We start from the raw sequence: 18686 nt of genomic DNA, 5'->3' as shown, positions 1-18686 counted from the left end.
TTCTTAGCCTGCTCAAAGCCTTCTATCATAAACTGGACACTTCGAGCCAAGACCCTTCATCAGTCCCAATGAAGTGTGTCTATCCAAAATGTCAGCTGCTTATTTCCCTCCCATAGAGGCTGCCTGACTTTCTGAGATCCATCATCATTTTGTGTGTGTTGCTCAAGATTTCCAGCATCTGCAGAATCTCTTGCCTTCGTCATCAACTGTGGGGGGGGGGGGGGAGGCGGGGTTGACACAATCACACTAAGTAAACTGGAAAATTTTTTACAAACGTACTTGGTTTGCTACATTAAATCCTTTCACTCGTTCTCATCAGGATATCATTAAAGTCAAGGCACTAGCATCCATGCCCACCTGCTCTAAGCAGTTTCCTCAGAGAAAAACTGATATTTCACATGGATTGTATCTGTCACAACTTGCACTGATCCAGAGTAATCTTGCAAGCTTTTCCTGAGGTGTTATGAGTCAAATAGTATCGGCCCTAGTGCCCTTCCCTTGGACAACATCGGTGGCATGGAGAGGGGAGACTTGCAGCATGGGTAACTGCTGGTCTTCCATACAACCTTGCCCAGGCCTGCGACCTGGAAACCTTCCAAGGCGTGAATCCATGGTCTCACGAGACTAACGGTGCCTATAATATGAGTCAAATGATGCAAACAAAAATCATGTCTTTAGGCAAAACTGAATGCTTCAAGAATGGTAGGTCTAGAAGGAACACTTTGTTCCACTCAGTGCATTTGGTGCGAATATTTTTGCAGGGATCATGTAGGTGGGGATGAGCAGGCAGTGGAAAAGGCAAAGTGAGGAAGGGAAGATGGGGGGGAATAAATATGGGAAAGAGAAAGAGAGAGTGGGGAGACAGAATAGAGCTTTACCAGTCACAAGTGCACGAGAAATGGGAGCTTGAGTAGGCCAGTTGCATTCTTGGGCTTGTTCCGCTGTTCATGAAGGTCATGGCTGTTACAGTCTTGGCCTCAGCACCACTTTCCAGCTTTCTCCCCACACTCTTGATTCACTTGTACCTCAAATGCCTGTTGACCTCTGCCTTGATTATGTTCAAAGACTCCACCTCTTCATCACTTTGGGGTAGCAAATTCCAAAGAGTCAAGAGCCTTGATACAATAAATTCTAATTGTACCTGGACACCAGAAAGCCAGCAGGAGTAGGCCACCTGGGCTCTGAAGCCAGCCCCATTACTCAAGACGATCACGCTGATATGCTGAAGGGCTTCTTACCAGATCCCCACAATGCTCAATTCCCCAGTCGTTTATCTATTCACTTCTGATAGGCCAGCTTCCACAACTCTCAGGAGCAGAGAATTCCAAAGATTCATTACCACCTGCCTGAAGGAATTTCTACATACCTCAGTTTTAAATGACTGGTCCCTTGTAAGTGTGTCCCCCTTGTTTGAGACTAGTGAAAACTTATCAATACCTACCCTATCAATCCCCTTAGTATCTTATTCTGAACGCCAATGAATCCAGTCCCAATCTGTTTATCCTCTCTTGATAGGACAATTTTCTCAAACCAGGAATTAGCCTGGGGAACCTCCTCTCGACTGCTTCCAGTGCTATTATACTCATTGTTAAATACAGTAAAGGGGCCAAAACTCTATGTAATACTCCAAATATGGCCTCACCAACATGCCATGCAAATGCAATAAAACTTCTGTATTTCTAAACTCCAAACCCTTTACAATAAAGGCAGATATGCTGAGGACTTGTTGCACCTTCCTGCTAATTTTTGTGAATCACACATGAAGTGCTGGAGGAACTCTACGAGTCAGGCTGCATCTATAGAGGGGAATAAACAGCCGATGTTTTGGGCCAAGACCCTTCGGCAGCACTGGAAAGGAAGGAGTGGGGGGTGGTTGAGAAGCTGGAATAAGAAAGTGGGGAGAGGGCGAGGAGTAAAAACCAGCAGGTGATAGGACAAGGAAGCGGAGAGCAGCAGAGATCACAAAGGAGGAGCAGTGAGACGGAGGTCTCACTACACTGCTTTCAAAGAGAGAATTTAATGTTCTTCGGGGTAGGCATACCTCAAGGAGATTTCACAGTGGAGGAGCAAGTCACAGACACGAGATTCTGCAGATGCTGGAAATCTTGAGCAACAGAGAGAAAATGCAAATCAGGCAGCATCTATGGAAGAAGAGTAAACAATAGACGTTTTGTGATTCATGCACAGATTTGAAATGGAAGACTCCTTATCACTGTGAGGTTAAAAAAGAGCTCAGATGCCTTACGGCTCTTTATTGGTGAGCTGCCAGCAACATGGTGCCCATAGAAAGAATGGAGGTGTAGGCAGAGCAGCCGTTGTTAGATTCAGATATTTATGCTTCAAAGTACATGTATTATCAAAGAGCAGACATCCCACCCTGCCAAAACTCATTTCAGGGAGGTAGCACCATCAATTTGCAGACTTCCGGAAGAGGTGGGATGTCTGCAATAGAGTAGCTCCTTAGGAGCTAGCCAGCTAGTTTAAATAATGTTAGCTATGCTAATGAACGAATGACACCTGTTAAACTCACCTCAACATGTCTTTTACAGTCTTAACCCACCATGGGCAATAGAAAAGTCACTGTTGCAACACTGCAATTATTTTGACCCCTATTAGGCAGGGGTTCACTTTAGTGTAGTCTGGGGTGACGTACGTTTTATATTTTCTTTTTTTGGAACACTCTGCCACTCTGACTTTTTTTGGAACTCTCTCGCTCTTGGTCTTGCTCTCGCTCTAGCTATCGTGCGTGCGCTCTCTCGCTCGTGGTCGCTCTCACTCGCGCTGGCTTTCTCGTTCTTGCTCTCTCTCTCGCTCCCTCGGGCTTGCTTTCTCGCTCTCACTCTCTCTCTCGTGGTCGCTTTCACTCGCGCTCACTTTCTTGCTCTTGCGCTCGCTCTCTCGCAGCACGCGCTCTCTCACGCTCGCTCTCAAAAAAAATCAATTTCCGGGACATTGTATATAATTTGCGAGCATCAGGGAGCCACTACTAATTTGCGAGAGACTCCCGGACCTTCCGGGAGAGGTGGGATGTCTGAAAGAATGTACAAATTATACATCCTTGAGATTTGTCTACTTACAGGCAGCTGCAAAGCAAAACCTGCTCAAACAAAATTAAAAAAAAATAAAGATCACTCCCCAATTCACAAAGATAGAGAAAAGAAAAACACAAATCATGCAAACAAAAGAAAGGAGCAACAGCATCCCGAACCAAATTGAGGCCTTAGATCCATATCCCCAGAGCAGACCGAAGTAGGCCAGAGGCCTCGGTTCATCATATTAGTGGGGCAAGTAGCCACAAAGCTCACATACACAAAGCACAGCTGCCAGGAGGCAGTCTCACATAGGGTTGTCAACTTTCTCACTCCCAAATAAGGGACAAAAGTAGCAGTCAAATATGGGACACTTGTGTTTACCCCAAGAAAGACTACCATGACCATGAAGCCTTGCGCGGGCACCTGTATGCGCATTCGTGTACGTGCCAATTTTTTTTCTACAAATCAGTTTTGGCTTAATCTTCCCGATTCTTCGTAACTTCCGCCACCTCCAACGGGATCCCACCACTAAGCACATCTTTCCCTCCCCCACTCTCTCTGCTTTCCGCAGGGATCGCTCCCTACGCGACTCCCTTGTCAATTCGTCCCCCCCATCCCTCCCCACTGATCTCCCTCCTGGCACTTATCCTTGTAAGCGGAACAAGTGCTACACATGCCCTTACACTTCCTCCCTTACCACCATTTAGGGCCCCAGACAGTCCTTCCAGGTGAGGTGACACTTCACCTGTGAGTTGGCTGGTGTGATATACTGCATCTGGTGCTCCCGATGTGGCCTTCTATATATTGGCGAGACCCGACGCAGACTGGGAGACCGTTTTGCTGAACACCTATGCTCTGTCCGCCAGAGAAAGCAGGATCTCCTAGTGGCCACACATTTCAATTCCACAACCCATTCCCATTCTGACATGTCTATCCACAGCCTCCTCTACTGTAAAGATGAAGCCACAGTCAGGCTGGAGGAACAACACCTTATATTCCGTCTGGGTAGCCTCCAACCTGATGGCATGAACATCAACTTCTCTAACTTCCGCTAATGCCCCACCTCCCCCCGTACCCCATCCGTTATTTATTTTTATGCACACATTCTCTCTCTCTCTCTCTCCTTTTTCTCCCTCTGTCCCTCTCACTATACCCCTTGCCCATCCTCTGGGTCACCCCCCACCCCCCGTCTTTCTCCCCAGACCTCCTGTCCCATGATCCTCTCGTATCCCCTTTGCCAATCACCTGTCCAGCTCTTGGCTCCATCCCTCCCCCTCCTGTCTTCTCCTATCATTTTGGATCTCCCCCTCCCCCTCCCACTTTCAAATCCCTTACTAGCTCTTCCTTCAATTAGTCCTGACGAAGGGTCTCGGCCTGAAACGTCGACTGTACCTCTTCCTAGAGATGCTTCCTTGTCTGCTGCGTTCACCAGCAACTTTGATGAAAGTGTTATTAGTAATGTTTTTAGTTGAATTTCTTGCCTTTTAAACTACCAGTGAGTTGTTGCATGCCTTCAATAGCTCCACCTTAAACCAGAGAGGGTCAGCGTTAGTGTAGTCTGGCTTTGGCTCAACAGGCTAAAGCAAGCACAGAAACAAAGGATCTAAGTAAATTTCTAGTATGTTTTTCTTTCCGTTAGAATGAGTAAAGAGGGAATGAAGGTATCTACCTGAGGCTGAATACCTCACAGCTGGTGCGCTGAGAATGGTTCCGGAATGATGTTATGTTCTTTGTGTGATTGTTTATTAATTTCAACAGATGCTGCCTGACCAGCTGAGTTCCTCCAGCATTTTGTGTAGTACTAAGCTAGTCTTCTACAATGGCAGATGTCCTGTTATTGCTTCAATATATCCTAACGATACCTGTGTGACATGTCTGTAATTGGACAGTGGAAATTTAGATGTATGTTTGAGTTTATTGTCCATATTGTGTTGTGGACTTCGAAGAGCAAGGTAAGTGTATAAAGGGATTTCCAGAAAGGAAAGAAAAACATGAAGGATTTTTGCTCCATGCACATGAGTTACTAACTTCAAACTTTCTGCATAATCACTCAAAGAGTTGACCTGCATGTGCATGTAACGAGAGCCATATAAATCATCTCCTCCTACATTAGGCCACAAACTTATCAATCACCCATGCTGTGGACACTTTCTGGAGGTATGCTTCATGACTGCTGGACTGTGTATAAATAGAACATAGAACATAGAATTGTACAGCACAGTACAGGCCCTTCGGCCCACAATGTTGTGCCGACCCTCAAACCCTGCCTCCCATATAAGCCCCCACCTTAGATTCCTCCATATACCTATCTAGTAGTCTCTTAAATTTCACTAGTGTATCTGCCTCCACCACTGACTCAGGCAGTGCATTCCACGCACCAACCACTCTCTGAGTAAAAAACCTTCGTCTAATATCCCCCTTGAACTTCCCACCCCTTACCTTAAAACCATGTCCTCTTGTATTGAGCAGTGGTGCCCCGGGGAAGAGGCGCTGGCTGTCCACTCTATCTATTCCTCTTATTATCTTGTACACCTCTATCATGTCTCCTCTCATCCTCCTTCTCTCCAAAGAGTAAAGCCCTAGCTCCCTTAATCTCTGATCATAATCCATACTTTCTAAACCAGGCAGCATCCTGGTAAATCTCCTCTGTACCCTTTCCAATGCTTCCGCATCCTTCCTATAGTGAGGTGACCAGAACTGGACACAGTACTTCAAGTGTGGCCTAACCAGGGTTTTATAGAGCTGACAACAGGAATTCTGCAGATGCTGGAAATTCAAGCAACACACATCAAAGTTGCTGGTGAATGCAGCAGGCCAAGCAGCATCTGTAGGAAGAGGTGCAGTCGACGTTTCAGGCCGAGACCCTTCGTCAGTTTTATAGAGCTGCATCATTACATCGCGACTCTTAAACTCTATCCCTCGACTTATGAAAGCTAACACCCCATAAGCTTTCTTAAGTACCTATCCACCTGTGAGGCAACTTTCAGGGATCTGTGGACATGTACCCCGAGATCCCTCTGCTCCTCCACACTACCAAGTATCCTGGCATTTACTTTGTACTCTGCCTTGGAGTTTCTCCTTCCAAAGTGTACCACCTCACACTTCTCCAGGTTGAACTCCATCTGCCACTTCTCAGCCCACTTCTGCATCCTATCAATGTCTCTCTGCAATCTTTGACAATCCTCTACACTATCTACAACACCACCAACCTTTGTGTCATCTGCAAACTTGCCAACCCACCCTTCTACCCCCACATCCAGGTCGTTAATAAAAATCACGAAAAGTAGAGGTTCCAGAACAGATCCTTGTGGGACACCACTAGTCACAATCCTCCAATCTGAATGTACTCCCTCCACCACCACCCTCTGCCTTCTGCAGGCAAGCCAATTCTGAACCCACCTGGCCAAACTTCCCTGGATCCCATGCCTTCTAACTTTCTGAATAAGCCTACCGTGTGGAACCTTGTCAAATGCCTTACTGAAATCCATATAGATCACATCCACTGCACTACCCTCATCTATATGCCTGGTCACCTCCTCAAAGAACTCTATCAGGCTTGTTAGATACGATCTGCCCTTCACAAAGCCATGTTGACTGCCCCTGATCAGACCATGATTCTCTAAATGCCTGTGGATCCTATCTCTAAGAATCTTTTCCAACAGGTTTCCCACCACAGACGTAAGGCTCACCAGTCTATAATTACCCGGACTATCCCTACTACCTTTTTTGAAGAAGGGAACAACATTCGCCTCCCTCCAATTCTCTGGTACCATTCCCGTGGACAACGAGAACATAAAGATCCTAGCCAGAGGCTCAGCAATCTCTTCTCTCGCCTTGTGGAGCAGCCTGGGGAATATTCCGTCAGGCCCCGGGGACTTATCTGTCCTAATGTATTTTAACAACTCCAACACCTCCTCTCCCTTAATATCAGCATGCTCCTGAACATCAACCTCACTCATATTGTCCTCACCATCATCAAGTTCCCTCTCATTGGTGAATACACAAGAGAAGTATTCATTGAGGACCTCACTCACTTCCACAGCCTCCAGGCACATCTTCCCACCTTTATCTCTAATCGGTCCTACCTTCACTCCTGTCATCCTTTTTTTCTTCACATAATTGAAGAATGCCTTGGGGTTTCCCTTTACCCTACTCGCCAAGGCCTTCTCATGCCTCCTTTCTGCTCTAAATGTGGGAGAGGACTATGCTGAAAAATAAATGTGCTAGATTTTCTAAAATTGACTCCTCCTACCTTGGACCACAAACTTATCAATCACCTCCCGTGCTCCACAGTATTCCTGGCCTCCAGCATTGAGATTGTTTTGAGAGCACAAAAAAATAGATGGCTGGAAGAATTCAGTAGGTTGAGCATCATTTGTGGAGGCAAAGGGATTGTTGACATTTTGCTTCAAGAACCTGACTCAGAGCTGGGTGTGTAGAGGGAAGGTGACGAGACATTTAGTGAGATATCTGGCGCTAGGTACTGTTGGAACCTGATACCTTTGTGACCTAAAGGTTCTTCAGAAGTCAAGAATGAGGCATAAAACTTATTGCTTATAATTGTTTTATTAAATGTTACAAGAGTGAAAAACAAGCAAGAAAGAGGAGCCGAGGAAACAAAGAAAAAAATCATTCGTTATCACCTCAAACTCAGACTAGGGAAAACACAAATTCCAGTGATAACAATTAACCTATAAAATAGCCTTGTTCAAATGGTACGATACCTGCTACTGAAAACAGAGAAGCTTCTGGAAAATACCGATACAATTATACTACAATTACTGGAAAATCCACTGAACAATTGCATGTATATACGGTAAGTGATTTTATAAAAATACAAGGAAGCACACAATAATGAAATAACAATTCTATACTTTAATATAACATTCCCCACCCTCCCGATTCTAAATCACATGTTTAGAATTATATCTGAAATTCAGAGGCACCCCAAGTTATGAAAGCATCAATAGTATTTATAGAATATTCTATTGTCATGGGGAGGGTTCAGACTAATTTGACGGGGGGGGTGGGAACCAGAGTGATAGGGCTGGGGATGGGGCAATTGGTATACAATTAGATGCAGTGTGTGGTGAGAGTGTGAGGAAAGACAGGCAGATGACAGGGCAAACTTGCAGTCAGTGGGATGAAGTGAAGTGTAACATGGGGGCAAATTTGAAAAGGGCGATGAATACAGGACTGAAAGCGTTATATTTGAATGCATGCAGTATAAGGTAGATGATCTCGTAGTGCAGTTTTAGACTGGTAGATATGACGATGTGGGCATCACTGGGTTGTGACTGAAAGAAGACTATAGTTGGGAGGTGAACATTCAAAGACACACATTGTATTGAAAGGACAGGCAGAGGGGGTGGGATGGCTCTGCTGGTTAAAAAAATTAAATTAAATCTTTAGAAGACGGTAACACAGGATCAGAAGATGTAGAATCCTTGTGGGTAGAGTTAAAAATCTGCAAGGGAGTTACAAACAGTAGCCAGGATGTACTGTTTTCGATGGGAAAACAATGCGTGCAGATTAGAAGAATCAGGTTGGTGCTGGATCCCAAGAGAGGGAAATTGTAGAATGTCTAAAAGATGGCTTTTTAGAGCAGCTTGTGGTTGAGCCCAGTAGGGGAAAGGCAATATTGGATTGGCATTGTGTAATGAACCAGATTTGAGGAGGCCAAGTCATTGAGTATATTTAAAGCGGAGATTGATGGGCTCTTGATTACTCAGGGCATCAAAGGTTACGGGGAGAAAGTAGGAGAAGGGCGCTGAGAGGGATAACAAATCAGCCATGATGGAATGGTGGAAAAAACTAGATGGGCTTGATTCACGTCTTATGGTCTTACAGCCTTTCGGATTGTCCTTATGAATAGGTACACTGGTAGAGACATTGGTTATTCTGTTACTACCGTGAATGGACTCAATTTAGTTTCCTTCTTTGAAGTTGCTGTGATATGACACAGAATCATAGGAAGGGCCGTTGGCCATGGTTTCCCCTCTTCATGATACGTAGTCAGTTATTGCTTGATGATTCCATTCACTCTTTCAACTTGTCCAGATGACTTTGGATGATGTGGATAATGGAAAGACCGCTCAACGTTCATCAGCCAATGTAATTCTCCGCCAGACACTTCCAGCGAAGTGTCTCTCGGACCCTTGGTCTGAATCAATGTGACATGATAACCTCCATCTAGGAAAGTAGCCCTTGGTCAGACTATGGGGCGGAGGGCCATCAGTCCTCATCTGTACTGGTCCACAGGCCTGACATCTGACCATGGGTGTCCTGTGTTCTTATCATTGGCTTTCAAGTGGGAAGCAGGGGTTCAGATTCAGCCTGACATCTAATACCCTCCGCATCTCTGTCTCTAAACCCTATTCCGATCACAAACCTTCTCTGTCCCCAAACCCATCCCTAATAACTGGGAAGAAGGACAAAGTCTGAGCCGTAACCTAATCAGAGACCGCAGCTTGGCATCTTGTAAACAAAGGCTTGTATTCTAAGGGCTCTTGCACCCCTGTATGCAGCATGGTGGGTACAGGCCGAACGAGCTGGTGGGGCTAAGGCATTTTGAGTGGGAAATGAGCCAATGTTTGGCCATTGTTGGTGCAGACTTGGAGGCGATTCAATGCAGCAGAACCAAAGCAAGCCGGCAGAGGTGAAGTGGCAGGGCCCAGACCTGAGTGTGAGGGACAACCAAAGGTTCAGCCGATTTAAGTGCTGGGCCAAATTGAAAAGGTCAGTGTGTCGGGGCTGGAGGTGACAGATGGGCCGGTGTTCAGCTCACTGCTCAGCGAGGTTTACTCATCTCTGAACTGAGGCTGCGGCCTGCAACTATCCAGCTCCTGGATCAACTGCAGTGAAGGCTGCCTTTGTGGCTGTGGACCCACTTTAGTGAACTTCAGTGCTGAATGTTATTTGCTTACTTTTATTGTTTGCATGTCTTGTTTTGTTTTCTGCACATTGATGGTCTTTTTGTTTGATGGGGTTCTGTTGGGTTTCTTTGTTTTGTGGCTGCCTGTAAATAGACGAATCTCTAGGTTGCATATAGTATACACACTTTGATAAGAAATGGACTTTGAACTCAAAACCTGTGGAACACAAGCTTAGCTGATCTCAAACATGCAGTAAATACCCTCTCTCTGATTACAAACATCTCACCAGCAGCCACCTCAAACTAGCAGCTAATTTGCTCTGTCTAATTATGGGAATTGCCTCTTAGAAATCAATGCTCAGTTATCGGTGGACCAGTCAAATGCTTGACCTTACTCATCTGGTTGCATAAATGAGTCCACGGGCATTTCCGATCTGGGCTTAATTGTTAATATTTACTTAGAGATATAGCACAATACAGGTCCTACCACCCCAGCGAGTTGTACTGCACAAGATCACAAGACAAAGGAGCAGAAGTAGGCCATTCGGCCCATCGAGTCTGCTCTGCCACTCCACCATGAGCTAAACTATTCTCCCATCTAGTTCCAATTTCCGGCTTTTACAACACAACAATCAACCTAATTAACTTTAGCTTAATCACAGGACAATATACAGTATCCAGTTAACCCACTAACTTGTACGTCTTTGGACTGTGGGAGGAAACACTGAAGTCTGAACTCCAATGCTCCGAGTTGCAATAGCATCACACCAACTGCTATGTTATCCTGGTGCCTTGTGGTTACAGACCAAGTCCTTGGCAGTTAACCGAGGGGTCCCCAACCTTTTTTGCACTGCGGACCGGTTTAATATTGACAATATTCTTGCGGACCGGCCGACCGGCCGACTGGGTGTGGGGAGGTAGGGTTACCAACGGACAAGAGTAGCAGTCAAATACGTTGTGTTTACCCCGAGAAAGACTACAATGACCATGAAGCCTTGCGCGGGCACCAGTGCGCATGCGTAACCTGCCAACGCATGCGCCTGCCGATTTTTTTTCCCCGCAAATCGTTTTTGGCGATTCTGTTCTGGGGGGGGGGGTGTTAATCACGACTGGAATATAGGTGATAAGTGGCTAATACACTCAGTTTTGTTTCTAAAAGGGTTTATCTAATGAATTTAATATTAAACACACAGCGCATATTTTCCTCGCATGAATATAGTGATAAGTCAATTATCAGGGGAGGACAGGGGAGCTTGAAGTAAGTGTTGAACGAACTTCCAGTAGAAGTGGCAGAAATAGGTTCGATATTATCATTTCAAGAAAAATTGGATAGGTATATGGACAGGAAAGGAATGGAGGGTTATGGGCTGAGTGCAGGTCGGTGGGACTAGGTGAGAGTAGCGTTCGGCACGGACTAGAAGGGCAGAGATGGCCTGTTTCTGTGCTGTAATTGTTATATAAGCCAATAGCATCATAACATTTTAAGTAACGTTTGGATATTAAACACACAACACATATTTTCCCCGTATGAACATGTAAAATCATTGCAACGCACCAATATCGCTGAATCAGTGGGAGCCCTGGGCTTGTTTTCCTGCAACAAGACGGTCCTATCGAGGGGTGATGAGAGACAGCGATACTCAAAGGGGGTTCCCCATGTCCAGTCTATTTCGCAATTTAGTTTTCGTTGCATTCATTGCAGAAAATTCCGCTTCGCAGAAATATGTTGGAAGCAACGTTTTCGGTGTTTTCGTGGCTATCTCAGGATATTCAGCCTTGACTTTGATCCAGAATTCCGGCAGAGATGTTATGTCAAACATACTTTCAGCCCACCGTCACTTGCAAGCTCGAGGAGTTGGTCTCCTTCCCGTGCTGACATGGATGACTCGCAGATAATGACCTCACGTGCGTAATGGCTCAACAGTGGCCATGACAGGGAATGAGGAAAGGTGCAGCTGACTCATATGGCCAAATCATATCATTTCCTCACGGCCCAGTAGCGCAAGCTTTGCGGCCCGGTGGTTGGGGACCGCTGAGTTAACCACTCTGCCCGAGATTGAAGACGAGATTGAAAAATTTTTAGCTGTTGCACTGCCTTTTGAAGCAGTTGTAGGTGCTGTCAGCAGACTGGATAGGTATTGTAAAGAATTTGCTTGTGTCCCTTTCACGTAATTTACTCAGATCCAATCTTTGCCGTGAAACTTTTATGCAAGACGTGTCCATTTGAAAATGGTCTTTATCATTCTTCAAAATCTACATGTCTTCAGTAGGATTTGTGTTACAAACTGAAATGCAGAATACACCTCAGGATTAGCAAGTAAAAGAGATGAAGTACGGTAGGAATGTGCAAAAGGTTCTTTCACAGGTTTGTGCATTTGGCTCCATTTAGAATAATTTCTTATATCCAACCTTGCTTCACCTCACAGTTATGGAGTCAAGTAAGTCAGGAGTAAAATTGTAGAACCAATGCGATTTATTTCGTATACTTCAGTCATCAGCATTCTTCAATACAGCAGAGAGATTGAGACTGGTTGCAATAAGGGTATTTTTGAGATTTCACTAGTAATATCTCATTTGAAGAAGGTGCTACATGAATACATTAAGTGAAACAAAGGTGTCACAAAACAACTCCTTAGATCAGACAGAATCATTGTTTCTTTCAAGCATCATTTTGGCCCTTCAAGGAAAGGCGTAATTCCCAAAGAGCACTCAGATAGTCTTCATTATCATGATCAGTCTCCAAAGCCTCTTCAAAGTATTGAATAGCTTTAGCCTTGTTCCCACTCTGCTGAAACAGTAACCCTTTGATACCAAGGGCCTTGCTGTCATATGGATTCCTGCAAAGTTTCCTATCTGCCCACTTCTCCAGTTCATAATGACATTTTTTCCGTTCACTTGAGTTATATTCAATCTTCAAACCTTTTAGGAATAGCTTGGTGGCATTTGATTCAGAACCTCTGTGATACAGTTCAAACGATCCAGCACGTAAACATACCACCTGAATATTTTCTGGGCGAATATCTTTTAGTTTCAGAAGAAAACTGTAGATTTCATCTGCTCTAGAGTGGTCTCCAATTTTTACATAGAGGTCTGCAAGATCCAAATGTGGTAGAATAGATGACCTTTTACGATACTCACAGGCCTTTTCAAAGTGGTATTTACATTGTTCAATCAACTCAGTTTTGTGTCGAAGTGCATGGTAATGAAGACGTGTGTGATATGGATCGGCTGCCCATGGCATGAGTTTAGATCTGTAACACATACCCAGCTGGTGATGTACGAAACAGGATTTTGGAGTGAATTCTAATATATGCTTCAACAGATTAATAGCTTTGTCCACAGCTCCCTGAACTCTGTAAAATTTTGCTGCATAGCGGAGCATATATGGAAAATCAGGGGTTTTCTGCAATGCCTGTTGAACCAATTCATTTGCTTCTTTCTTTGCATTGAACTTTTGCAGTTTTAGGGCCAACAGAACCATGGCCAGAGAGTGATCAGGATCAAGCTCCAGTACTCGTCGCAGGTGCTTCACTGACTGAATCCGTTCGTGATGCTCTGTTGTTCCAGAAAATGCTTCCAGACGAGACAGTACAGTTGCATATCCCATGATCCAATCAGTATTGTCAGGATCTTGTTCCAGAGCCTTTGCAAAGCATTCCTTTGCCTCCTCATAGAACTCAGCACGAGTCTTCATCAATGACCATCCCTTCTCCCCGTACACCTCAGGGATCATTGCTGTATAGCGAGGGCCGTCACTGAGCGGTTTACAGATCACCTCCAGCTTGTCGAGGTAAGACTGGGCCTCGGTCAGCTGTCCCATGTGGTAATGCACCCAGGCAAAGTTTCCATAGGTGATGATGATTCTTCTTTCAAATTCATCTTTGTGGTTCTCCCTCAGAATCCTTTCAGCTTCCTTTAAGTTTTTAATGGCTTCTTCATGATTACCTTCCAAGCAGTTCACAAAAGCCATCTGGTTGTAGGATGTGGCTTGATATTTGATGGCAAAGTGGACAGCATCTTCTAATCTATACATAAGATCTTCCAAGTCAATGGTTTCCTTCTTGGGGGTCCACGTGAAGTGACACTGAAGCTGATTAAGCTTCTCTTTCAACAAATCTTCTGGTGTGTTGCTGTAAGAGAACAAAAATGATCAGCTGAGGCAAGTCCACCCTTTCATGCATTATCTGTAGTTACTGGAAACACTCAGCAGATCAGGCAGCATATGAGGAGAGAAAAAGCATTAATGTTTCAGGTCATCAACAGAATATGAAGAATTGATTCATGTACTGAGGATGGGAATGTGTATTCTCAGCAGACAGATGCTTCACTACACTGATGGTGCATCCAGTAATATTACAAGAGGCACCATGCTTCATTGTACAATCTTTCCGATGTTGTGCCTGGAGCCTGTGCTAGAGTCAGAATTAGAAGTTTCTTCCCCCAATAGTCTAATAAGGTGGCTGGAAGATAAAGAGTGCAGTTGACTTAAACAAGATGAAACTGATTTGTGAAGTCTATTAAGATTTTCCAGATGTGCTTGTTAATATTTTGCAAGAGAAAAGATCCTGATGACTGCCAAATACACTGTTATATAGCACTGTTAATCCCACCTTATACCTTGCATTCCCTGTGAATGTGTACACCTTCCCATGTAAGTAATATGGTTTTGCCAAATTATGCTGATCATGGAGGTTACCAAGAAGGCTGATGAAAGAAAGGTGGTGGACATTGCTGACATGGACTTTAGCAAGGCCTTTGACAAAGTCCCACACGAAAGGCTGATCCAGAAAGTTAAGTTCCTTGGCATTCATGATAAACTGGTCAATTGGGTCCGATAATGTCATAGTGGGAGAAGCCAGTGTGATTATCATTTCGACTGGAGGCCTGTGACTAGTGGTGTCATACCATTGCTGTGTCCATTGTTTTTATCATCTATATTAATGATTTACAGTAGTGTACAAATGTCTTATGTACATATACAGCTAGGGTGCCTAAGGATTTTGTACTATAGTCATTTTATGCATTGCATTGTATTGATGCCACAAAAAAAAACAAATTTCATGACATATGTGAGTGATGGTAAACCTAATTCTTATATGGCTCTCTATTATGGACTGAGGGTGGAAAGGGGGCAGGGAGAGGAGAATCATGGTTGGGAAAAGCCCACCAGAGAGACATTCTGTAATGATCAATAAACCAATTGTTTGGAATCAAATTGCCTTGCCTGATGTCTCAGTGGGGGGTGTACCTTCACCCATGGTGTAACCCATCTCTGGCGCTCCTCCTCTATCAACTTGTCCTACACCCTTCACGCAGCACTTCAACCTCACCATTTTCAATATCCTTTCCTTCCATCAGATTTACAAACTCAATCTCCGCTCCACATTTACAAATACAGTAGTGCAAAATTCTCCGGCACTATGCTATATACTTCTTGGGATTACCGCCTCCTTTGCTCCTAGACCACATCCCCAGTGCCCCCCTCTCCCTTTCTGACCATTAAATAAAAACTATAAAGAGTTCTGATTTACGATGCATGATGAAAGAAAATAGGAATTGCAAATTCAAAGCACTGAAAAATAATTGCAAAAAATATTCAAATACATTTAAAGCTACAATTGAGACTATCGCTTCATTTAATTACAGTAAAAACTATTTTCATCAACATTTTTAGAGTGTACATTAGTAGTCCAATTATTCACTGTTTCATTGCTTTTTCACCTTTCAGTGAGGTGGAGGGGCCCGGTGTAGTGATATCAGCTTCTCAACATCAGGCTGAATGTCGCTTAGGAGTCTTAGGTCCCAGGTTCAGTAATTTGCAGTCTGTTTTATTGCTTTAAAAGAAGTTGGGTGACAGCACTGAAACTGCACTCCACTAAATATGATGTTGGAAAGGCAATAAAAGAACAACTTGACCTTTTTCCATAGTACAGTCGACCTTCACTAATCCGACTATCTGTAATCCGGTTCCTTCGCTAATCCAGCACTGATTATGCTTAATGTGATCCTTCTGTAATTCGGCATTTTCACTAATCCGGCACTCCTCAGGTCCCAATGGTGCCGGATTAGTGACGGTTCACCTGTACAGGATAACATTCAGAGATTTCTTTCTGTAACCAAAAGTCTTGATATGATTTTTTTGAACCTTGGTTTCAGCTCAGTCATTTGTAGCGGGATCAGTTCTTCCTCCATCCTGCCTGTTAATTCCTCATTATAAGTGTTCAGGAATGGATTTATTACCCAATCTGGAATTAGGATCAAGAGAAGATCCTAAAATCTCTCTGGCATTTCTTTATGCAGCTCAGCCAGGTAGGCACAGTATTCTTTAAGTTCATTATCTAGTTTTATTTCTTGCTGTTCCAACTCAGAGAAACCTGGTAAATGGAAAAGGTCACGACGCCCATTTCAAAAGGGGTTAACTGGGATAGAAATGTGGGAATGATTAATTTTATTTGACTTTGATAAGTTTACATCTTTCCCTGCAGTTAAAAAAAGTTCCCTCCCCCTCCTCTCTTCTTTTATTCCCCACTCTGGCCTCTTACCTCTTCCCACTTGGCTATCACCTCTCCCTTGGATTCACTGTCCTTCCCTTTCTTCTATGATCCACTCTCTTTCTCCTACCTGCATACAAGAAGACTAAAGAGCAAAGCCCCAAAGATTAGGACAACAAGGAGGTGGTCGTGGCATGCGGAGGAGCAGCTATGGGATTACTTCGAGTCTGTGGACTAGGTCGTGTTCAAGGACTCATCTAGGGATCTGAATGGATGTGCCACAGTTGTAATGGACTTTATTAAAACAGCTGTAGACGAGTGTGCCCCCACAAAATCATTTAGAACTGGATGAACCATGACATCTGAAATCTGCTGAGAGCTAGGTCAGAGGCATTCAGGCCTGGTGACCAAGAAAAGTCCAGGTATGATCTTCAGTAGCCTTCTCACAGGTGAAGTGGAAAATCTGGACCAATGAATCAACAGAGGAAGCTCGATAGTTGTGACAGGGCTTGAATACTATCACCTCTTAGAAAGGTAAATAAAGGGTCATGGGAGATTGGGGCTTTGCTTCCAGATTTGCTCAATGTCTTCTATGCTCCATTTGACCATCAAAACATGGGGGAACCATCACGAACTCCCACGTTCTCCAATTAAGTCTCTGAACCCATGAAAAGCATCTGACCCAGGTGAGGTACCTGGCCACATACTAAAGACCTGTGCTGATCAACTGGCTGGTGTGTTCACTGAGATCCTCAACCTCTCGCTTCAGCATCTTCGAGAAGGCTTCAATTATAGTGGTACCCAAGAACAACATGGTGACCTGCCTCAAAGACTGTCAACCGGTAGCACTTACATCTATTGTGATGAAGTGTTTTGAGAGGTTGGTGATGAAGCATGGCAACTCCTGCCTGAGAAGTGACTTAGATCTGCTCCAGTTAGCCTACTAGAGCAACAGGTCAACACATGCCATCTCATTGGCTCTTCATTCAACCCTGAAACATCTGGACAGAAAAGCTGAATACATCAGGATGCTCTTTATCGACTACTGCCCAGCATTTAAAACCATCATCCAAGCAAAGCTAATCAATAAACTCCTAGGCCTTGGCCTCAATACCTCCTTGTGCAGTTGGAACCTGGATTTCCTCACTTCAAACCCCAGTCAGTTCAGATTGGCAACAACATCTCCTCTGGTTTTCATTTTAATGAAGTTGGGTGACAGTTTACCGGTGATTCATAAAGCAAGAAATATGATTAATAAAACTTTCTGTGGTAAATTGTGGTAAACTATCTCCACAACAATAAAGAGGCGAACAAAGGCAGGACCCTTAACAGTGTTGATGTGCAGTGGAATGTTGGGGAGAAACCCACAGCTCCATAAAAGTGGTTGCACAAGTTGATCGAGTGGTAAGAAAGGTGTAGGGCATGCCTGGTTTTATTAGATGAGGAATTGAGTTCAAGAGTCAGGAAGTTACGTTGCAGTTTTATAAACCTCTGGTTTGGCTGATTTAAAGTATTGCATTCAATTTCTGTTGCCACTATCAGAAGGATAATGTTCCTGTATCTGGTGGTGCGAGTCTCAAGGCTTTTGTACCTTCTTGCTGATGACAGCAATGACAAGAGCGTTGACCTGCGTGGTTTCCTGTGATTAGGCTGGGTGGGTTGTTGGGCAGTTGCAGCTCATTGTTATTAATGGTTTCATTAAAAATTCATAGCTATTGACAGATTAAGAATTTATTAAGGTTACTTGACAATTTATCAAATGGGAGACCCGTCCAGAAGTTTGAGAGACATGGGACACATAGTTGTTTGGCCCTTTGGATTTGGAATTGTCTTGTCATAGAAGGCAGAAGGTAGTAGTCAATGGGTGTTTTTCTGGCTGGAGATGTTTTGTAATGATCGTACTTGGCCCTCTGCTATGAACATGTGGATGGCTGGGTTACTAAGTTTGCAGAGGAGATAACGGTTGTTGGCATTTCTGGATAGTACAGAAGATTACTGTAGGATATAGTGAGATAGAGATCAGTTTTAGATTTAGGCAAAGAAATGGCAGATGGAGTTTAATCAGGTCAAGTGTGAGGTGCTTAGTTGTTGGGAGATCAAATGTGAAGGGGCAGTACGCAGTTTACTGGCTGGACCCTTAACGGTGTTGAAGTGCAGAGGAATCTTAGGGTGAAACCCAAAGCTCCATGAAAGTGTTTGCACCGGTTGATCAAGTGGTATGGAAGGTGTAGGGCATGCTTGGTTTTATTAGCTGAGGCATTGAGTTCAAGAGTCAGGAAATTACGTTGC

The 18686-nt window shown here is 44.2% G+C and overlaps 1 protein-coding gene across 1 annotated transcript in view; it reads right to left on the bottom strand.

Moving 5' to 3' along the window:
- Positions 1 to 7515: 7515 nt before the first annotated feature.
- Positions 7516 to 18686, bottom strand: part of LOC134358943 (interferon-induced protein with tetratricopeptide repeats 1-like) — a 52058-nt gene continuing 40887 nt past the window's right edge. The window contains exon 4 of the mRNA XM_063071646.1: positions 7516 to 14036. Coding sequence (XP_062927716.1) covers positions 12566 to 14036 — 1471 coding nt within the window. The 3' untranslated portion in view covers positions 7516 to 12565. The remainder of the gene's footprint in view (positions 14037 to 18686) is intronic.

This window comes from Mobula hypostoma, chromosome 19, assembly GCF_963921235.1.
Source record: "Mobula hypostoma chromosome 19, sMobHyp1.1, whole genome shotgun sequence".
Classification (NCBI taxonomy): Eukaryota; Metazoa; Chordata; class Chondrichthyes; order Myliobatiformes; family Myliobatidae; genus Mobula; species Mobula hypostoma.
The sequence above is the reverse complement of the archived record's forward strand: the minus strand, read 5'-3'. Positions and strand labels throughout refer to the sequence as shown.